The 22346-nt window shown below is 53.1% G+C and overlaps 2 protein-coding genes across 2 annotated transcripts; one reads left to right on the plus strand and one right to left on the minus strand.

Annotated features, from left to right (window-relative positions):
• Positions 1–1656: 1656 nt before the first annotated feature.
• On the minus strand, positions 1657–20097 carry LOC116471382 (Leucine-rich repeat-containing protein 29). Its single transcript, XM_058441107.1, has 5 exons — positions 20055–20097; positions 18478–18609; positions 16936–17037; positions 3388–11127; positions 1657–2135 (listed from the first exon to the last, which is right to left on the minus strand). Exons 4-5 carry the CDS (start codon positions 4354–4356, stop codon positions 1854–1856), a joined length of 1251 nt encoding a protein of 416 aa, XP_058297090.1. The 5' UTR covers positions 4357–11127; positions 16936–17037; positions 18478–18609; positions 20055–20097; the 3' UTR covers positions 1657–1853.
• Positions 20098–20108: 11 nt separating this feature from the next.
• TMEM208 (transmembrane protein 208) lies at positions 20109–22343 on the plus strand. The gene is made up of 6 exons (XM_032157633.2): positions 20109–20302; positions 20915–21010; positions 21433–21492; positions 21573–21709; positions 21862–21946; positions 22041–22343. The coding sequence occupies exons 1-6, from the start codon at positions 20297–20299 to the stop codon at positions 22176–22178; spliced, it is 522 nt and encodes a 173-aa protein (XP_032013524.1). The 5' UTR covers positions 20109–20296; the 3' UTR covers positions 22179–22343.
• Positions 22344–22346: the final 3 nt, after the last annotated feature.

Raw genomic sequence — 22346 nt, forward strand, 5'->3', positions numbered from 1 at the left:
GGGAGAGCTTTGGCCCCTCTGAATCCCCACATAAAGCACAGTCCCTGCAGGTACTGGGGGAGCCATGGCTCGCTGCTACAACCAGTGAACAGGGATATGGACGAGGTGCAGGGACACACCAAGGGCCAGACCTGCCATAGAGAAGTCACCAGCACCATTGAGGGGGCTGGATTAGGTGACCTCTAGTGACCCTCTCACCCAGAGATGCTGGCCTCTTTCATTCTTTTCCTCTTATTTCCCCCTCAGGACAGCCTCATTGACTCAGGCATCATTCATCAGTTGTTTCTGGAATCTGGCTGGGACAAGCGCACAGCGTGTGCCTTTGCCTCAGGGCACACCCAGGCCTGCAGAGTCTCCTACTGTGTGGGGAAGATGCTAGGAGCCCCTGTGGGGCTGTGGGCCAGGCCTGAGGAAGGAGCCTGCCCCAGGGCCACTTCAGCTGAAGTTGGGAGGGGAGGGGCCCTTTAGTCTGAGAACTTAAGACAAGGAGGTACTATCTGGAATGTTTAATCTTAGGATTTACAGCACAGACCTGGGCTCAGCTGCTGAAGCTCAGTGCACACAGGGTGCTGGGAGAGTCCCACAGGAGTAGGTGGAGCCCAGCCTTAGGTCTGAGGAGGGCAGGCAAGAGGCAGGGGCTCTGCTCCTCCCAGCACCAGACCCTGCCTGCTGGGGGCCTGGCCTCCCGCCCAGGGCTTGGCCAGAGAGCAGGAGCCTGTGGCGGCAACATGTAGGTAGCATTTCCAGGGGACTGTGGCAGCGACGTGTAGCTGGAAAGAGGCTACTGCCAGGCGGTGTGGCGGGAAGTTCCCTCTGGGCTGCCCTGGATTGGCCCCACCCCCAGTCCTAGAGGGTCTACAGTAGAGGGAGGCAAGAAGCAACCTGGGTCAAGGCCAGGGTTGGAGACTGGGGGAGTCAAGGAGACTGTGCTGCAGGGCTGGTTACTGACCCAGCCTCAGAGTATTAGGGTCAGGTCAGTCCCTCCCACGAAGTGGGACTGGACGCAGGACACCTGGGGCAGCTGGGCTTGGAAGCGTCTGACGGCGGCCATGTTGATGCCAGGGCACATGGCCACATCCAACACCCAGAGCTGCCTGCACGCCTGCCCAGTGGCATCCAGTGTCCTGTGGGGAGGCCACCCGATGAGTGCCTGGCCCAGCGTGGGACTCAGCCCAGCCCCTGCACCGTGGCTCCATCTGTCCAGTGTCATGGGACACACTGCTCTGTGAGCTGACTGCAGCTGGACAGGTTGAGGTGCTGCAGCCTTGGCCAGGAGCTGGCTGCCTGGGCCCAGCCCTTGTCACTGAGGTGGCTGCAGTGACTCAGAGCCAAGTGCTCCAGGCTAGGACATCCCCTGGCCACAGCCACCAAGCCCTTGTCTGTGAGTTCTGGCAGCAGGCTAAGGGACAACTGCCTCAGATGGGGGAACTGCAGCACCTACGAGGATGGGGCAGGTGGAGGAGAGGTAAATGCCACTGGAGCCCACAGCCTTGGCCTTTCCAGATCCTCCCACCCCAGCCAGGGCATGACTAGAGGCAGCAAAAGCCAATGAAAAAGGAACTCCAAGGTCAACTTTTTTCCAAGCAAAAAGTGGGTTGGCTCAGACCCCTGACTTCAGCCCCAAGATCCTCAGCCTACCTGCACCCCCAGCCCCACACCTTGGCTAAACTGGCATCAGTCAGCTTGCTGCAGGCTGTGAGGTCTAACTCCTGCAGGGCCCGCAGCATGAGCAGGGAGGGCCTGTGGCTCGGGACAGGGGTTCTTGGTACCTGAGGCCTGATGCTCCAGCTCTGGGCGTGACTGTGGGAAGCCCTTGCTTCTCAGGTTCCTCCTGAGTTTGCCCTTAAATACTCCTACAGAGACTTGGGAGGGGCAGGAGGGCAGCTGAGCCCAGGGGCCACCCCGTCCTCCAAGACCTCGAGGGTCCTGCACCTGGGTCCCCTGCACAGGCTCCCCCAGCCCCAGAAGCCCCAGTCACAGAGCTCCCTGCACCAAGCCAGGCGCAGGACTGAGAGGTGGGTGAGGTAGGTGCAGATGGCCTGCAGGGTCCAGTTGGTGAGGGCCACACAGGAGGACAGGTGTAGCACCCTGAGGCTCAGGCCCAGCGCTGGGATCATGGAGAGCACTGAGGCATCCTAGGAGGGAGGAAGGGAGGAGACAGGATGGAGCAGCAGCTGGTTGCCTATGCCACCTGGTCTGGCAGGGGTAGCTAGGAAGGGTCTGTTCAAGGTTCTCACCCCACAGGCAGGAGGGAGCTACCAGAGGGTCCAAGGAAGGAAGCAACATGGTCCCTGTGCTGGTAGTGAAAGGTGGGGGTGGACAGGGTGGGCCATGGGGGTTGTGGCAGGAAAAAGGCCTGGACTGTGGCTGGGGCAGGAAGGATGCAGGTGGCAAGGCCTAGGGTGGCCACCCTGCCTGTGCTCCCAGCCCCTGCCAAAAAAGTGAATGAGGCCACCTCAGACCACAGCTCACAACTGGACCAGCCAGTTGACCCTGCTAAGCCAATCGGAGTTGCTCCCTCTAGAACTGGATGCAGAACAATGAGATGTAGGTAGAGCTGCCACCTGCCAGGGCAGTTAGGGACGGGGAGCAGGAGCTAAGGGCAGAGTAGAGGAAGCTGGTTTGTAGAGAGATGCACAGAGGGGAGCTTCAGGGACACAAGAACGTGAGGCCTGGAGGCAGCAGCTGAGAGGACACGGGGATGTTGTACCACATATCTGACATGCTTGGTGCCAAAGAGAAGGAGGAGTAAGGCCGGGAAGAGAGGCGCTTGGAGGCGAGCAAAGTGGAGAGACGGTTTTTAGGTTGGGGATGCCCTGGTCAAATGGACAGGCTGAAGAAATAATCCACTAAAGAGGGACAGACTGACACTGCCAAGACGGGGGCGCCACCCAGAGGGACAGCGCTGAGCCCTGCTGAAGGGCCTGGCCTCGGCTAGGAAATAACCCTGCTACTCCTGTCACATCACCCTCGCAGGCCCCGCCCCAGCACCTTCCTCAGTGCTCCTTCCCTGCCTTCCTTGCCCATCACCCCCTTTCTTCAGCCCGCCCAGCTCCAGAACACTCATCCTCAGCGCCCCTCCCCAGACCGCAGTGGTCGCCACACACTTGGCATGTGAGCTGTTGGCTGCCTCGTGGGCTAGGCCACCTTGGCCGCTTGGACCTCCTAGACCCAGAATGGGGGCTTTGGGGAGGCGTGCTGGCAGCAACAGCAGCTGTCTAGGCTCTTGCTCTCCTCCAGATTGGGTCCAAAGTTCATTTCTAACTGCCAATCATAGGCATGAACACTGGGGAGTCCCTCCCTGGTGCCAAAGGCCCCCCACCACCCCGCTTCCCCTGTCCCGCTGTCCTCAGTCCTGGAGAGGGAAGGGGATGATGGTGTGCTCACCTTCAATGAAGAGCAGTGGGCCAGGCTGAGGGAGGCCAGCTGGGATGGAGCCCCGTGCACAGAGCCCAGGGCCTGGGCCAGTTCCCGCCCTCTCACCAGGCAGCACTTGGCCATGTCGAAGCTCTGCAGCTCCTGCAGGCCACCCAGAGCTGTACATCCTGTGTCTGTCAGCCGCTGCAGCTTCCCCAGGCTCAGGCACCGCAGGTGCCGCAGGCCTCGGCTCACGGCCAAGAGCGCCCCATCAGTCAGTTCTGAGCAGCCACTGAGGTCCAGGGAGGTAAGTCCTGGTTGCTGGAAGCACAGGGTAGCCACAACCTCTGTGGAGAGGTCCCGGCAGCTGTGCAGGCTCAGCTCCTGAAGCTGCAGCCCAGCTACCTGGCCCAGGGCCCGCAGGGCCTCAGGTGGCAAGCCAGTGCCACTCAGGTCCAGGGCACGCGGCCTGCCAGCCCGCTCTTGCATGAATTGCAGCAGGTTGCGGAAGGAGAACTGGGAGGGAGAGGAGTCTTGGGGGCCGATGGAGCCTCGGGCTGGGCCTAGCTCGAAGGTGAGGTGGCAGTATGCCAAGGAGAGGCGCTCCAGGCTGGGGGCACAGCTGCTGAGCCGGTTGAAGCTGAGGTCAGCCAGGTCTCGCAGGCCAGCCAGGTTGAGCTCACGGAGGCCGCTCAAAGCCTGCCGGATGCTCTGTGCCATCTCGGGCTGAGCCAGCAGTGTGCCTGAGGTGAAGAGGCTATTGCAGCCACTGAGGTCAAGGACACACAGGGCTGGGCAGCCCAGGATCAGGGCCACAAAGGAGGCCTCTGTGGGGCTGCCTCCACCCAGGGACAAGCTCTGCAGGTGTGGGCCCAGGTGGTAAGCAACAAATTGTAGCACCTGGTGTGAAGCTGGAGAGCCATCCAGGTTGGTCAGGCTGATGCAGCAGATGCCCCTGAGGCCCAGGCTCTTGATGGCCGAGAGGGAGGCAGAGGACATGGGGATGTTGTATCGCACATCTGTCTATGGAGCAGCAGCAGGCCTAGGGGTAGCCCTCTGGCTTCAGAGGGTGCTGGGCACTGGGTTTGGTAACAAGTCACTGGCCAGAGGTTGAGGGCAGGTCAAGGAAGGGCCCTTCCACAATGGGGACCCACCATGGTGTGTGGTGTCATGTGTGGTCAAGTTGGGTATGGGTAGGAAGTGGGAGCTGGGGTTCAAACGAGATGACCATCAGAGGAAGGCGGGAAGGTTAGTGATGGACAGGACGGGATACTGAGGGAGGGGTGGGGACAGAGTGGGGAATTGGCATGCTGAGCACAGGAGGGCTGAGATGGGACCTAGAGGAAATCCAGTGAAGTCCCCAGGGTGTGGGAGGGCAAAGTACGCCAGACCCCAACCTTTGGGACTTTCAGAAGGAGGCCCTGAGATCCATGGACTCAGCCTCCTACTCCAGGGACTTGGGATGAGCTAAGCAGCAAGCCTCCTCCACTTTCTAGAGAGCATAGCCCTCCGAAGAGTGGAAGGCGATAGAAGTGAGGTAGGTGTCACTCATCACAACCCTCTATGGCCCAGGTGCCAGAGGTCTGGGGCAGGCAGTGAGGCCTAAGTCCCCTGGTGGCCTGAGAGAGTCTGTCACATGAATGTTTGCAAAAATGTGTTGTGTGTGTAAGCAAAAATGTGTGCATGTGCATATATGTGTGTGTGCATGTATGTGCATGTGTGTGTGTGCATGTGCGTGTGTGTGCATGAACATGTGGAGCTGCCTGGTATTGGGCCCTGGATGCTCCAGAGTTCAAGATGTACTTGTGATCCCTGTGGCATATCTCTGGAGGGGACATCTATCTGTCAAGGTAAGGACGCTGAAGCCTCCCATTTCCGTAGGTGGGAGCTAACAGAACACACCTCACCCATGCCAAGGAAGTTGAGCTGGATCTGCATAGAGGAACAGGGGAGTGAGAATGGGGAGTGCACAGCTGGAGTCCGGTGGGACCCAAGAGACAAGCTCAGGGCTACATGGTGGGAATAAGTTGGCTTGTGCAGGCATTTAGGAGCTCCCAGCTAAGGAAATATCTTCAAAGAACTTTTCCTGATATTGCACTGGAGTGAGCCAAAGGGAAATCGGTATAATTTGTGTGGAACAGATCTCTGGGGAGAGGGAGAAGAGGGCTTGGATTCTAAAATCCTTGCCCCATCTCCCTACCTCTTGCCCATGTTGCAGGCACGTGGTACTCAAAGAGGGCTCTTGTTTGAATCAACATGGTCCTGATGCAGGAAAGAACGCTCCCCTAAACCTGTCTTGTCAGTAACTGCAAAAACAAGCTGCTGTTCCCTGCTGGTACCCCAAAGACCATCATCAAAAGGGAATCCAAGCCAGGCATGATGGCTCATACCTGTAATCCCAGCACTTTGGGAGGCCGAGGCGGGTGGATCACTTGAGGTCAAGAGTTTGAGACCAGCCTGGCCAACATGGTGAAACCCCATCTCTACTAAAAATACAGAAATTAGGCTGGGCGCGGTGGCTCACGCCTGTAATTCCAGCACTCTGGGAGGCCAAAGTGGGTGGATCATGAGGTCAGGAGATCGAGACCATCGTGGCTAACATGGTGAAACCCCATCTCTACTAAAAATACAAAAAAATTAGCTGGGCATGGTGGTGGGCACCTGTAGTCCCAGCTACTTGGGAGGTTGAGGCAGGAGAATGGTGTGAACCCAGGAGGCGGAGCTTGCAGTGAGCCAAGACTGCACCACTGCACTCCAGCCTGGGCGACAGAGCAAGACTCTGTCTCAAAAAAAAAAAAAAAGAAATTAGCTTAGTGTGGTGGTACATGCTTATAATCCCAGCTACTTGGGAGGCTGAGGCAGGAGGATCACTTGAACCTGAGAGGTGGAGGTTGCCGTGATCCGAGATTGCACCACTGCACTCCAGTCTGGGCAACACAGCAAAACTCCATCTCGAAAAAAAAAAAAAAAAAAAAAAGGAATGCAAAAGGTAGAAGTGACTCACAGGATGTGCTCCTGCAAGATACTTATCAACAGGATTCTCCTAAGAAACACAGGACTCATTCTCAGGTGTGGAGAGGCCAGCCTGGCTTCTACCACAGAGAAGTGGCACCCATGGCTGTAATGACGGGAAGGAGTGGTGTAAGAGACAAGAACCAGCTCCTGGCCTCTTTCACAGGAACCAGAGGTCAGCCAGGTTCCCCTTCCAGCCTCTACTTCTGGAACATGGTCATTCCAGATGAGAGGGGCACTCACCACAGGTCTCCTCGTGGGCAGTGGATCGGGGATCTCAGGTGAAAGGGAGGCTGGGAAGATCCCAGTGTGTGAGGGTGGAGAGGGCAATAAAACATCAGAGAGGAATGGAGGGCATACCTCCAGCCATTCCCAAGCCCTGCAAGCTGGACGACTCCATCCCATGCAGATGAGAGGAAACTGGCTGGGGCAGGTGGGGCAGAGCTGGCTGTGAGGCAGCACCTCCTCCCCCAACTCACACATCACTGAGGAACCCCTGAAAGTCCTGCAGGCCCCAGCTCCAGCAGCACAGCACCTTCAGGGGCTCAGCCTGACTTCTTTCCTTCCCTTCATTCTGGAGCCTGGCTGGCCAGGAAGGGTCTCTTCTCTCCCACTGCCTCCCTATGAACCAGGTGGACAAAAGACCTTGGAAGGCTCTGGCAATGCCCCAGGGCCCAAGTCCAGGGCTGGCTCCTGGCAGCAAGGCCACACGATAAAGAAGCAGGGCCTGGCTTAAAGGACTTTCAGCTCTGGGGGTACGGAAGAGGCTTGAGACCATGTCCAGGCTCCACCATTTTTGCTCCACCATGTCCGGGTGGGATGGGAGCAGCCTCTAAGCCACCTCCCAGGTGGCTCCTGAGGTCTGCTCCTGAGGTCACCTGCTCCTGAGGTCATGTGGACTTAAAACTGCAGGACCAGCCTAAGCAACAGAGTGAGACTCCAGCTTAAATAAATAAATAAATAAATAAACCTGCAGGAGCCCAGGAACAGCCTTTCAGGGATATTTCGCTGTGTGAGAGAACAACAGCAGGCTGAAGCAAGCCTTCTGGGTTCTGGTCTTTGGCCCTGGTATAGGACACCCCCTTCCTGGGCCCTGGGAAGATGCTTCTAGACCCACCCAAAGAGAACTGCAAGGCCATATGCTCTAGCTCTAGCTGCCCTATCTACAGAAGGAACACCTTGCCCCCTGGTCTCCTCTCTTCCTGATGCTGGCATCTTAAGAGTAATTGCTGGCCAGGCATGGTGGTTCATGCCTGTAATTCCTGGACTTTGCCCCAAGGTGGGCAGATCACTTAAGGTCGGGAGTTCAAGACCAGCCTGGCCAATGTGGTGAAACCCCATCTCTACTAAAAATACAAAAAAGCCAGGCATGGTGGCAGACACCTATAATCCCAGCTACTCTGGGGGCTGAGGCAGGAGAATCTCTTGAACCTCAGAGGCAGAGGTTGCAGTCAGCCGATATCCTGCCACTGCACTCCAACCTGGGTGACAGCGTGAGACTCCATCTCAAAAAAAAAAAAGAAAAAAAAAGAGTAATCGCAAAATCATTTGGGAAATGCTCTGAATCTGCTACAAGTGACGTATGTACCTTGTCTGTGGGAGACCAGGGTTTTGTTGTACCTAGTGAAGCCCTGAACTGAGACTGCAGGCCTGTGTACAGACTTGGAAAGCCCTGTGATAGAGAAAATGGCCCTTCGTCCTGCCTAGTACAGGACTCCAAAGCTACCGTGCTCGTTCTCCAGGAGGCCGTTGGGAAATGTACGCCCTGGCACCCAGGGCATTGGTCTCTAGAGAGGAGTTAGACTGGTGGGTCATACAGAGGCTGCTCCAGGACTTCATCAATCCCTCAGGCAGGGAGGGCACAAAGAGCTCTCTTCAGCTATTGCTTCATGGGGACCAACCAGCAGAGGCAACCAGGGCTCCCCCAGGAACGGACAGGGCTGGTGCATATGGAGGGTGCTGCCTTTGCCGGCATCCTTATTTGAGAAAATTGTGATTAAGGGAACAGGAGGGATTGGTCAGGGAAAGTAAGTCCCCAAGACCAGTGTCCTAGCCCAACTTGGTGAGTCACCAGTTCCCGCTGGGCCTCGGTAAGCCAGTGTCTTCCACAGCACCTAACTGGTACCTAACTGCTACTGCCTCAGTATCCACCTGGCCATGCCCGAGCCCTGGAAGATGGTTCCTGCCTGCAGGGTCCCGCAGGTGCTCTCTGGCACATGGTAGGGGTGATGCCAGGTACCTGTGGCCTGGCCTCCCAGTGCTCCCAGCCTAGGTGGGGCTGAGTTTTGCAGAGGAACCAAAGGGTCTTTGTCAACATTCCTTTTTTCTTTTTCTTGTTTTTGGTTATCCCAAGGCTCTGTCATCTGTCTCTGTCCGCATTCTATCTGGAGAGCATGGTTGGCTGGAGCAGCTCCCGCTCGAAAACACTCACTCTGGCTTCCTTCTCCTTCCTCCAGCCCTGCCCTGCTTGGGCTCCTCTGACTGCCCCATCTTTGCTGGGCTCCATGAGGCTTTGCCCTGTGACAGCCTCTCCTTGGGGTCCTTGTTGCCCTGCCTCAGTCGTGATGCTGTGCCCATTCTCCTGGCCCGGCCAGGGCTGGCAAGACCAGCTGTCTCCTCTGAGTCTGTACCAGGGATACAGAACTCCGCCCAGGAAGTCATGGCCTCCTTGCTCGCTTCCCACCCCGCAAAAGACTTCTCTCCAAGCCCCTCCCCCTCCAGCTCCTGGCCCTACTGATACACCCTCCCTCACCCAGGATTCTCAGGGATGGCCATCAGGTGGGAAGTCCCTCCCTTTCCCCTGTTCATGTCCACCAGCTGCCTCCAGGCAGGGCCCATCTGAACCTTCCTCCTTCTCCTGCTCTTTTGCTTCCAGAAGACCTCTTCTCCTGGCCTCCCTCTCCTGCTGCACCTTCTCCTCTGAGAACCCTGATGTTTCTGCCTTTCCACTGCTCCTTCTTCAGAGGCCACAAACACCCCAGAGTCTTAAACTGCAACTAAAAGCCTCCTTTCATCCTGCACCCCTTCCTCTTGCCTCTCTTCTCTCCCCTTCCTCTATAGCCACGCTTCTTGGAAGCACACAGGCACAGGCATGCCTGCTGTCCGGCCACTCGTTGCCCCTCGCCTCACCTGCTCACCCCTCCACCCTGGCCCCCACAGGATCAAGCATTCCTGGCAACAACTCCCCTCCAGCAAGGTCACCAACATGTGGGGGCTTCACCTCAGACCTCCCACAAGGGTTCTCTGCCATGTCACCTGCTCTGCATGGCCAGCAGCCACTCCCCTTGATGCCATCTCCCACTGGGGTTCTGCAACTCTGCCCTCCTGGCTTTCCTCCTACCTTCTAGCCTGCTCCTCTTCAGGCTGTTTTGGGGTCAACAAAGAACAGAGATCCAGTCCACAGATGAGTGGGTTCCCCATGGTTTGTTCCACCCAACAACACACACACACACGTGTGTGCACATGCACATATGCACACGATCTTTGTGCCCCTCCAAGTGTACCCTGGCCAACTGCATTTTGCCCCATGGGGCCATCATTCCAACTACTGTCTTTCCAATCCACATGATTTTCCTGAACACCAGACCCTGGGAGCCAAATGCCTGATTGACCTCTCTCCAGAGGGCATGATGCGGCATGCCCAAATCTGAATTCATCATCTCATCCTCCAACTCTGCTCCTTCTAAACTCTCCCCACCCTCTATTGAGTCACCCAAGTGGGAAATTTGGGAGTGATTCTAGAATCCTCCCTCACTCCCCACATCCACAATGACCCAAGCCCCTTCCACTCTGTTTCCCTGATACGGTGCAATCTGTCCCTCTGCTCCAACCTCACTGCTTCTGCCCTAGTTGAGGTCCCCTTACTGTATGCCAGCAGCCCGAGAGCTGCTTCCTCTAAGCTCAGACGATGCCAGCTTCCTCCTTATCAGGTCCTGGCCTCCAGTTCCTCTGGCTCCAATCCACCCTGGGTTTTGTCACCGTGTGACCCTTACAAAAGGCAATTCTGCCTGTGCTCTCCAGACCCTCTGCCATTTCCGCATGCCTCCAGGACACAGGCTAAGCTTCCTAAGCCTGCATTCAAGCCCTTCTAGGACCCAGGCCTGCTGCTTCAGCCAAGCTCTTCCCAAGCCCGTTCCCCTTCCTTCTAGTCCTGGCTCTGAGGCTGCCACTTCTGACCATTGTCCTGTCCCGCACGCCTCTGCTCAGCTGCTTTTTCTGTTCTAGGGGGGGTCCCACCCCTCACCGGCTCCTATTGGTCTATTTGGCAAATGTTTATTCCTCTCTCGAGTCTCAGGCCAAGCACCTCCTTCTCCACGGAGTCTTTTCTGATCTTTTCTCTGCACCCATGATGTGCCTCACACTTCAAATGCAGCACCCCAGCCTCTTTTTACTCATCTGTGCTCACTACACACTCCCCAGCCCTGTGCCTTCCTCAGTTTTGCCTCGCCGGTGCCCAGCACAGTGCCTGGCACAGCAGAAACATTTGAGTAAGGCTGCCCACACCCTCTCCATGTGTCTCTGGTAAATTTCCGTCTTCCTCCTGTCCTGTGACTGCTCCAACCCTCTCTGCTGAAGCCCTGGTCTCTATGTCTCTTTTTACTCTCCTGAGACAACCTGGTCTCCAAATCCACTGAGCGAAGGGGCCGCTGAGGAAGGAGATGCCTCTGAGGAACTTCTCTGCAAATAGCTCCATGTTTCCACCCCCACCTCTCTACTTCCTCAGGAAGAGGTGACATCCTTTTTTTCACCAAACTGACGCTGAAAAAACAAAAAAGAAAAACACACACACACACACACAAAACAAAAAACAAACAAACAAACAAAAAACAAAAAAAAGGAAGAAGTGATATCCTCTCCATCCTATCCCAGATCAAGCTTGGTATGTGGAAGCCTGTCCCTGCCACCATCTTCCACGCCTGACCTCTCTCCTCCCCCAATCTTCACCCCTCCTCTAGTGACTCCCTGAAGCATTTATTTATGTATTTAATTAATTTACTTTTTTTTTTTTTTGAGATGGAGTCTCACTCTTCACCCAGGCTGGAGTGCAGTGGCACGATCTCAATTCACTGCAACCTCCACCTCCCAGGTTCAAGCAATTCTCTGCCTTAGCCTCCTGAGTAGCTGGGATTACAGGCACCCGCCACCATGCCTGGCTAATTTTTTGTATTTGTAGTAGAGACGGGGTTTCACCATCTTGGCCAGGATGGTTTTGAACTCCTGACCTTGTGATCCACCCACCTTGGCCGCCCAAAGTGCTGGGATTATAGGTGTGAGCCACCGCGCCCGGCCTCTTTTTTTTTTTTTTTTTTTTTTTGAGACGGAGTCTCGCTCAGGCTGGCTGGAGTACAGTGGCGCGATCTCGGCTCACTGCAAGCTCTGCTTCCTGGGTTCATGCCATTCTCCTGCCTCAGCCTCGTGAGTAGCTGGGACTACAGGCGCCTACCACCACACCCAGCTAATTTTTTGTATTTTTTTTTTTAGTAGAGATGGGGTTTCACTGTGTTAGCTAGGATGGTGTTTTTTTTTTTTTTTTTTTTTTTTTTTTTTTTTTTTTTTTTTTTTTTTGAGATGGAGTCTCACTCTGTTGCCCAGGCTGGAGTGCAGTGACATGATCTCAGCTCACTGCAACCCCCACCTCCCAGGTTCAAGCGATTCTCCTGCCTCAGCCTCCCGAAGAGCTGTGATTATAGGCATTCGCCACCATGCCCAGCTAATTTTTGTATTTTTAGTAGAGATGGGGTTTCACCATGTTGGCCAGGGTGGTCTCGAACTCCTGACCTCAATTCATCTACCCGCCTTGGCCTCCCAAAGTGCTGGGATTACAGGCTTGTGTCACTGCACTGGGCCACCCTGAAGCTTTATTTATTTATTCATTTATTTATAGACAGGGTCTTGCTCTGTCACCCAGGCTGGAGTGCAGTGGTGTGATCTCTGCTCACTGCAACCTCTGCTTCCCAGGTTCGAGAGATTCTCGTGCCTCAGCCACCCGAGTAGCTGGGATTACAGGTGTGCACCACTGAACCTGGCTAATTTTTGTATTTTTAGTAGAGATGGGGTTTCAACTTGTTGGCCAGACTAGTCTTGAACTCCTGGCCTCAAGTGATCCACCAGCCTCAGCCTCCCAAAGTGCTGGGATTACAGGTGTGAGCCACCGTGCCCAGTCTCCTGAGGCATTCAAACATATTTCAGATTTCTCCAGAAGAGAATCCCTTTGTCTTTGTCAAACCCATCTCAACTTCTCATTTCTGCTCTATTTCTTTCTCTCTTTTTTTTTTTTTTTTTTTTTGAGACGGAGTCTCTCTCTGTCGCCCAGGCTGGAGTGAAGTAGAGCAATCTCGGTTCACTGCAACCTCCGCCCCTGGCTTCAAGTGGTTCTCCTGCCTCAGCCTCCAGAGATTAGCTAGGATTATAGGCACCCACCACCATGCCTGGCTAATTTTTATATTTTTAGTAGACAGGGTTTCGCCGTGTTGGCCAGGCTGGTCTCAAACTCCTGACCTCAGGTGATTCACTCGTCTCGGCCTCCCAAAGTTCTAGGATTACAGGTGTGAGCCACCGTGCCTGGCCTGCCCTATTTATTTCCTTCTTTCTGTGGAGAAATTTCTTGCCAGCAAGGTCACGCTCTACACTTCCTACTTCTTTCATTCACTCCTCAATCCACTTGGCTTTTTTTCCAGATGCCAAATATCACTGAAGCCATTGGTGGCCTCCTTGGATAACATATCTCATGGACACTATTTGTTCTTCATTTTGCTGGGCTTTTTGTGGGATCTGACATTATTAATCATCCATTCAATCCTTTATTTATGTATTTATTTTTTTGAGACTGAGTCTCGCTCTGTCGCCCAGGCTGGAGTACAGTGGCTAGATCTCGAATCACTGCAACCTCTGCCTCCCTGGTTCAAGCGATTCTTCTGTCTCAGACTCCTGAGTAGCTGGGACTACAGGCGTGAGCCACCATGCCTGGCCTCATTCAATCCTTTAAATGCTCTCCTGCTCTCCTGCCTTTGATGTCTGTGCCCTCCTCTCTCTGGGATCTCCTCATTCCCCTCTTTGGGTGTCTCCTCCTTTCTGTGCCCTTGGACTTGTGTCCTCTCCTGGGGCTTCTCTGTGGCCTGCTGTTCTGTAGCTCTGCATGTTCTCCCCAGGGGAAGTTACTCAGATCTGTGGCTTCAACTGCCACCTATTCTTTAATGACACTCAAATCTATATTTATTACCCAGACATTTCTCTTGAATTCCTCATTCAGAAATGCAACTACCAAGTGGATCTCAACATCTAGATCCTCACACTTCAAACTTTCAACATGTCCAAAATAAAATTCCTTTGGACAATGAGATCAATGTCACTGTATACATAATTCAACAACAGAATCTACTTATAGACCCATATTTAATAGGGGATAGAGGATTCCAACCAAGCAGAGAAGGAGAAGATTAGATGTAAATGGTGTTCGGGCTCTTTGAAAATTAATCAGTTTAGCTTCTTACCTCATAACATAAATCTAAATAATTTTTACCAATGAAAACATTAACACAAAAATTCAAACCAGAAAGCAGAAGAGACAGTTTTTCTGTAAACCTAAAACTGCTCTAAGTAATAGAGTCTATTTAAGAAAAACAGAAGAAAAGTGTAAAAGGGCAAGGAATCATTAAGTTTAGAAAACAATGGAAGAAGTGAAAAAGAAAAGGATGTTCAGAATCAACAACGGAGAAATTTAACTTCTGGGCCAGGCATGGTGGCTCATGCCTGTAATCCCAGCACCTTGGGAAGCTAAGGTGGGCAGATCTCTTGAGCCCAGGAGTTTGAGATAAGCATGGGCAACATGGTGAAATCTCATCTCTGTTAAAAGTATAGGCCGAGCGCAGTGGCTCACGCCTGTAATCCCAGCACTTTGGGAGGCCGAGGCAGGAGGATCACGAGGTCAGGAGATCAAGACCATCCTGGCTAACATGGTGAAACTCCATCTCTACTAAAAATACAAAAAAAAAATTAGCTGGGTGCGGTGGCGGGCGCCTGTAGTCCCAGCTACTTGGGAGGCTGAGGCAGGAGAATGGCGTGAACCCAGGAGGCGGAGCTTGCAGTGAGCCAAGATCTCACCACTGCACTCCAGCCTGGGTGACAGAGCGAGACTCTGTCTCAAAAAAAAAAAAAAAAAATACAAAAAAAAAAAAAAAAAAATACATATATATATATATATATATATATAAATTAGCCAGGCATGGTGACATGCATCTGTAGTCCCAGCTACTCAGGAGGCTGAGGTGGGAGGATCACCTGAGCCTGGCGAGGTTGAGGCTGCAGTGAGCTGTGATTGCACCACTGCACTCTAGCCTGGGCAACAGAGCAAGACCCTGTCTCAAAAACAAACAAATGAAATTTTTAAAAAATTAAATTAAATTAAAAATTTAAAAAGAGGCCAGGTTTGGTGACTCACACCTGAAATCCCAGCACTTTGGAAGGCCGAGGTGGTCGGATCATGAGGTCAAGAGATCGAGACCATCCTGGCCAACATGGTGAAACCCCATCTCTACTAAAAATAGACGAATTAGCTGGGCGTGGTGGTGTGTGCATAGTCCCAGCTACTCGGGAGGCTGAGGCAGGAGAATCGCTTGAACCTGGGAAGCAAAGGTTGCAGTGAGCCAAGAGGTGCCACTGTACTCCAGCCTGGGCGACACAGTGAGACTCTGTCTCAAAAAAAAAAAATATATATCTATATCTATATCTATATATATATATTTATATATATATAAAAATTAAAAAAAGAAATTTAACTTCCATATCTCATAAATAAAAGCACATATCTACAAATCAAATTAAAAGGCAAACATATTAAGAATATATTTCAGGCCAGGCACAGTGGCTCACGCCTGTAATCCCAGCACTTTGGGAGGCCAAGGAGGGCAGATCATTTGAAGTCAGGAGTTCGAGACCAGCCTGGCCAACATAGTGAAACCCTGTCTCTACTAAAAATACAAAAATTAGCCAGGCGTGGTGGCGAGTGCCTGTAATCCCAGCTACTTGAGAGGCTGAGGCAGGAGAATTGCTGAGGCGGAGGGTGCAGTGAGCCAAGATTGTGCCATTGCACTCCAGCCTGGGTGACAGAGCAAGACTCCATCTAAAAAAAAAAATTAGCTGGGCATGGTGGCGGGTGTCTGTAATCCCAGCTACTTGGGAGGCTGAGGCAGGAGAACTGCTTGAACCCAGGAGGCAGAGCTTGCAGTGAGCCAAGATAGCGCCACTGCACTCCAGCCTGGGCAACAGAGCAAGACTCTATCTCCAAAAAAAAAAAAAAAGAAAAAGAAAACGTCCATACAAATGGAACAGAAAAATACTAAGACCTTAATAGTTAAATGGATACAGAACATGAATAAACAAAAGGGGGAAATATGAAGGGTGAACTAATGAGAAAAACAGTGCAACCTCACTAATAAACAAATCAAAATTAAAACAATGAGCCACCACTGCCTGCCTTTCGAACTAGCCCAGATGTCTGCATTCACCTCCTGGCTGGCCTCCTCCCTACGCTGTCTCACTTTCCCAGTCCACTCTGCGCTGCAGAGTTCTAATACAAATCACACTGCGTCACTTGCCTGCCTAACAGTCTCCTTGATGGTGACCAGGAGAAAGCCAAACTCTGCTGCCTGGCACATCTGCCAGCTTGCAGCCTGATCCCATTCTAGCCTCGCCTCCTGCCATGTCTCACTCAGCTCCAGCCACACGGGACTTCTGTGATTGGTTCCACACCATGGTGCCTTCACTTGTGCTATTACTGATCCCAGAAGCCCAACCTTTCTTCTCATCCTGTTCCTTCAGGAAGCCTTTCCTGACACCGCCAGTCTCCTCTGGATGTCCTTCTTCATGTTCTGTCAAACTCTTTTTTTTTTTTTTTTTTTTTTTTGAGATAGAGTCTCGCTCTGGGGTGCACACACTATATATATGGTAAAATATATATATGGTAAAATATATATATAGTGTGTGTACCCCAGCTCAGGCTGGGGTGCAGTGGCACGGATCTCAGCTCACTGCAATCTCTGCCTCCCGGGTACAAGCGATTCTCCTGCCTCAGCCTCCCAAGTTGCTGGAACTACAGGTGCACACCACGCCACCACACCCAGCTAATTTTTGTAATTTTAGTAGATACGGGGTTTCACCATATTGGTCAGGCTGGTCTCGAGCTCCTGACCTCAGGTGATCTACCTGCCTTGGCCTCCCAAAGTGCTGGGATTACAGGCGTGAGCCACTGCGCCTGGCTGTCCCCATCGAACTCTTTCTTCCCAGTGTCACAGTGCTGAGCGCACGATAGCATGATCATTCATATTACTCGTCTTTCTCCTTCACTGGAATGTGAGCTCCTTAGGGAACTGTGTCTTATTTATCTGTATAGCCCCAGCACTGTACCCAGAGCCAAGTATGTATGAATGTATGTATATATGTGTATGTATGAGCATACATGAATGGATGGACAGATGGATGGATAGATGGATGGAGATACATGAGCAGGGCCACGAGTAAGCTGAAGTGAGAAATACCTGAGGATGGGACGAGGAAGGGTGGGTGCCTTACCTCCCGAAGGGCATTCTGGGCAGCACGGTACCAAGCCCAACTCACGAGGGAGGCCTCTTTCTCATCTGACAGAGGCAGGAAGCTCAGAATATATGTGAGCATCTGAGGGAAAAAGACAGGGCATTGGGGACTGTTAGAGCTGGGAGGTCTTTGGAACTGACTCCAGCTGACAGCACCATGGGTCTGAGGGCACCAGAGCCCTGGCTTCTACTTTATCTTGGATGTGAAGCTTCACGAAGCATTCACTTCCCCGCTCCAGGCTTCAGGTATCTTTCCTGTGAACAAACCTTTCCTGAGCTGGGTGCAGGCTTGCACTGACTGATAAGAATCAAACTTCCTGCCTAGCTGGGTAGAAAAAGCCTGGGCATTGAGGCCAGATAAACCTAGTTCAAATCTCCACTCTGCCAACTGACCTCTCGAACTTTGTTTTCCTTACCTGTGAAATTGCAATTGTAGTGAGATTTAAATGGGTTATTGTGAGAATTAAAGAACACAGCCAAGTGTCTTGCATAGGACCTAGAGCACAGCAGGCCAGGTGTGCTCACTCTGGTCCTCAGGAAGTCATGCTTGGTCCTCCTGCCCTCATGGCTCAGGCTCTGGGACCCTGCTCTTTTTCCATCTTCTCCACTGCCACCTTGCCCTCTCCATTGGTTGTTAAGATTCGATCCCAGCAAGACCTAGCCTGGGAGGCTCAGGCCCTTCCCCCGACCTAGGGGGTGGTGAGGTTTGAGGTCCTAAATGGGACTGGGGAAGGGGTTACCAGTGAGGCCTAGAATGATTTGATATTAACTCTTCTTTTCTTCTGGAATCTTCCTCTCTGTATCCCAATTGCCTCATTTTTGGATTCTTCTGTGGCTCCCAGGGCTCAGACCTGGGTCTTTTGGTTTTCTGTTTACCAACACAGGAATAACCAACAATTCAATATTCCCATATTGTCCTATTATCCAAGTGCTAGTCCATATTGCCAACTGTCCATGCAAATGTTTAGCCATCACTTTAATCTCAACCAAAACTCATATTCCACCCTCGGCCCAAAACAGCCTCTCCTCCCAAATTCCCCTTTCAATGCCAACAGTGCATCTACCTGATAACACTTTCAACTATTCAAACCATTCTGTCCCTTGCTCCCAGATATAGGTGTAATGCACAGGCTTTAGGCCAGGCTAACCTAGACTCATTCAAATTCCAGCTCCACTACTTCCTGTCATACTGACCTCTCGGAGTTTCAGTTTCCAGATCTATAAAATAGGGATACTTTAAAAAAATCTAGATTATAGCCTCATGGGGATTAAAATTTACATATATATAGTGTGTGTGTGACAACTAGATGTTCCATAAATGGTTGCTGGATTGCTGTTACTAAAATTTCTACCTTTGCAACTTCCCCACCTCAGTAGCTCAGATTTCTACCACCCCAAACCTGGATTCCTTCCACAATCTCCCACCTGAACTCTTTGCCTCCAAGTTCATCCTTGCTAATACATTATGCACACTGTCACAAGGTTAATTTTTCCTATAAAACAGTTTTCAGTTTCAGCTCACCCCTGCTGTAAAACTTCAGGGTTCACCAGTACTCTCAGGACAGTCTCCACTCCTGGATCAGCACTGCCAGGCCTCTGTGGCTGATTGGACTCGCTGGTTCCCAAACTTCCCCAGTCCAGTCTCCCCACTGCCCTACAAACACAGCATATCTATTTCCTTTTGCCTATGCGGGCCTTTTCCCTTGGATCCCCTTCTTGAAGCTTGACTTCACCAACCCATTGTGATCTCTCCTTCCCTTCTCAGAGGCCAAGCACACAGGCACAGTGCTCAGCCAGTGCTTACTGGATTAAATTAAGCTTGGACAGTCCAGTCCTCTACCCCTATTTTCACCAATTGTATGCTCAGGGAAGCAGTCGGGGAAATAAAGTAGTCATTACTGAGAGGACAATGACTGGGAGAATAGACTTCTGGGCCAGGGAGGCTAGGCACAGGAAAGACAGTATTGACGGGGACTGGGACTGACCAAGTCCCAATCCCTCCAGGGAGGAGGGGAAGCCTGTTTGAGCTGAGTTAAGACAGTGGCCATCCTGTCTTCTGGGGCTAAGCAGCCAGCCCAAGAGCAAAGGGAGAGGGGAACAAACCTGTCATCCCTTGAGGTGAGTGGGGGAGGGACACAATTCATTGACCTAAGAAGAGGGTGGCCTTTCTAGAGGGATGAGAGGAGGCAGTGATGAGGATGGAGTGGCCATCCCATGAGTCCCATCTCAAGGGGGCTACTGGAGATAATGACTGGTCACTCATGGGGTCTATGGGGATGGAAATAGCCCCTAAAGCTAAGGGGGAAAGGGATAGCATTGCAAGCTCAATGGGGTGGGAACAGGCCTATTTTTGCTAAGGACAGGAGCATCATTCCAGGACCGATGGGAAAGGGTAGCCTGTTTCCCATGGGCAGAGAAAGGGGGCTGCCAACCCTCAGGAAAAAAGAGATGGAGAAGCCATTCCAACAGGCCACTGAAGACAAAATCTGTTATCTCCCTGGCAGATGGGGCAGAGTGGTCTTGCCCCTGGCTAAGGGGAAGGAGCAAACATTCCATGGATGAAAGAGGTAAGGGCGGCCATCACTAGGGGCCTAGGAAAGGGGAACAGGCCTATCCTTGTTAAAGGAACTCAGAGATCATTGCAGCTGATGGGGAGGGAGCAGTCTGTTTCCCACTGCCAGGGAGAGGGGGCGGCCGTCTCTGTAGGAAATGGAGAGATCATCCCAAGGGACCAATGGGGATAAGATCAGTTACTCTTCGGGACGATGAGATGGAGCGGACATCTTCCAGAACTGAGCGGGGAGTAGACAGCCACCTCAAGGGAAGGGGATGGGCAGAGGGGCTGTTCTCGCTGAAGTGACAGGGCAGCTATCTTCTGGGGCCGATAGGGAAGGGGAGGACGGTCCCCCAAGCTAAAGGGACAGAGTGGCCCAAAGGAGGAACTGTTACCCAGAGCTAGAAGGTCCCGGGATCGGGAGGGCGGGTCGTTTCCGCCAGGCTGGAGGGGCCGGGCTAGCTATCTGACAGCCCCTCCCCAAAGCTCAGGACCCCGAGGGCGGGGCCTGTCCAGAGCTAGGCCTGAGGGCGGCTTCCTCTCACCTCCAGGGTCAGCGACTTCGCCATCGCATCCCTGCCGCCTCCGCCCCCCGCGCAAGGCTTTCTGGGAAGTGTAGTCTCGCCTCTTTGGGGCGGGGCTTGGGAAGGAAGTGAGACCTATTTCCGTCCCAGAAGCTGACGACTTCGGTCTGCGCCGGAAGTGCATGAGCTGCCGATGTGGTGCTTGGTGATTGCGGTTTCGGTCGCTCTCGCTTGTTCCCCGGGCTGGGTATTTGCCTCGCACCATGGCGGTAAGGAGGATGGGTAGGGCGGAGTCCGCACCAGCAAAGCTCTCCAGGGGCTGTGAGAGTGAAAACTGAGAAAGAACATTAAGGGATATGGGGTGGGCCAGAGGGGGGCGCCATCCCCTGGCCAGACCGTGCTAGAGCTGGGCTGGGGGGATGGCGGCGCAGGACCATACCAGGACTAGTGCCGGAGCGGGGTGGGCATCAGTACCAGAGCAGGCCAGAGATCTAAGTGACCTGAGGTGGGCGTTAGCCCAGATCGGGACCACGCCAGCGGAGGCCTGAGAGAGGCACCATTCAACTCCGCTCAGGTGTACCCTTGGAAGAGTCGTTAGCCTAAAGCCAGACTACAACGGGATCCAGAGGCGGTATTAGCTTAGGGTTGAATTGTTCCAGGGCGAGCAGGAGGCGATTGATCCTAGCTGCGGGTGCTGGAGAGATGGCGTCAGCCCTAGACAGGATGGACTGGAGGATGGGTGGACATCCCGGGAATTGTGCTAGGTTTCAGCACTACGGGGACCTGGCTGAGTTGCGGATGGAGCTCTATAGCTAACCAGGCTGGTGGGGAGAATGAGGAGGACCGTGGCCTCCTGACGGCATTTCATCATTCCTCTGCAGCCCAAGGGCAAAGTGGGCACGAGAGGGAAGAAGCAGATATTTGAAGAGAACAGAGAGACCCTGAAATTCTACCTGCGGATCATACTGGGGGCCAATGTAAGTGCATGCCTCCTTGCTTCTATGCCCACTTATAGTCAGTCCCCTAGTCCTCAGCCCTGCTTGGTGAGGAGTAGTGGTACCCGAAAAAGCTCTAGAAGAGAGCTCCAGTCAAAAAGAAATGAGAGATCTGGGCACAGAGAAACTGCCGACTAGTAAAACACAAAGGAAATTAAGGTGTGAGTCGTAGCTGAATTTGAGAGCTCTTCCTACCTCCAAGTACACAAAGGCTTCTTTCCTGGGCTGAATTGGGTGTCAGAGGAGAGTGGATATTTGGGATTCAGGGAGCAGGGCCTTTCTTCAACCCTGTAAGAACAACCTTGCTCCTCCCACAGCCTGGCCTAATTCTTGGTCAGAGTTGAGGGAGACCCATGGTTTGGAGGTAACTTCTGACCCCATCCTGATCCTGTGATTGCTTGCAGGCCATTTACTGCCTTGTGACGTTGGTCTTCTTTTACTCATCTGCCTCATTTTGGGCCTGGGTAAGTGTCTCCATCCTGGGAGGTGGATGAGTGCGTAGGGTCAGTGGCTGGCCTTTGATACCCTCATTCTTGCTCTGCAGTTGGCCCTGGGCTTTAGTCTGGCAGTGTATGGGGCCAGCTACCACTCTATGAGCTCGATGGCACGAGCAGCGTTCTCTGAGGATGGGGCCTTGATGGATGGTGGCATGGACCTCAACATGGAGCAGGGCATGGCAGAGTGAGTGTCCCCCACCGCCAGCCCAGGTGAGCGGCCCCAGGGCTGGGGCCCAGACAGCCCAAGAAGCACAGCTACTTGCAACTTGAAAAGGGTGGAAGGGAGTTGAACTGGGGCCCATATGCCATCTTTGGCAGCTTTATTTCTATCCACAGGCACCTTAAGGATGTGATCCTACTGACAGCCATCGTGCAGGTGCTCAGCTGCTTCTCTCTCTATGTCTGGTCCTTCTGGCTTCTGGTAAGTGGGCTGGGGGCGCTCCCAAGAAGGGGCATCTCACCCTCCCCATCTTTTATTCCCTGCACCTTGCTTCAAGTTACCGTTTCTCTTGTAGGCTCCGGGCCGGGCCCTTTACCTCCTGTGGGTGAATGTGCTGGGCCCCTGGTTCACTGCAGACAGTGGCACCCCAGCACCAGAGCACAATGAGAAACGGCAGCGCCGACAGGAGCGGCGGCAGATGAAGCGGTTATAGCCATTGACATTGTGGCCACAGGCCGCTGGCCCTGGGTGGCTCTGTCAGGGTGCACAGCCCTCCATGCCTGGAGCAATGAGGGTCTAGTCCAGGGGCCAAAAGCAGTCTGAGGTATTGGGTATACTTATACTCTATAGGGTCGTTGAATAAATGGCTTAGAATGTGGCT

The sequence above is a fragment of the Hylobates moloch genome, unplaced genomic scaffold, assembly GCF_009828535.3.
Source record: "Hylobates moloch isolate HMO894 unplaced genomic scaffold, HMol_V3 SCAFFOLD_6, whole genome shotgun sequence".
Lineage (NCBI taxonomy): Eukaryota > Metazoa > Chordata > Mammalia > Primates > Hylobatidae > Hylobates > Hylobates moloch.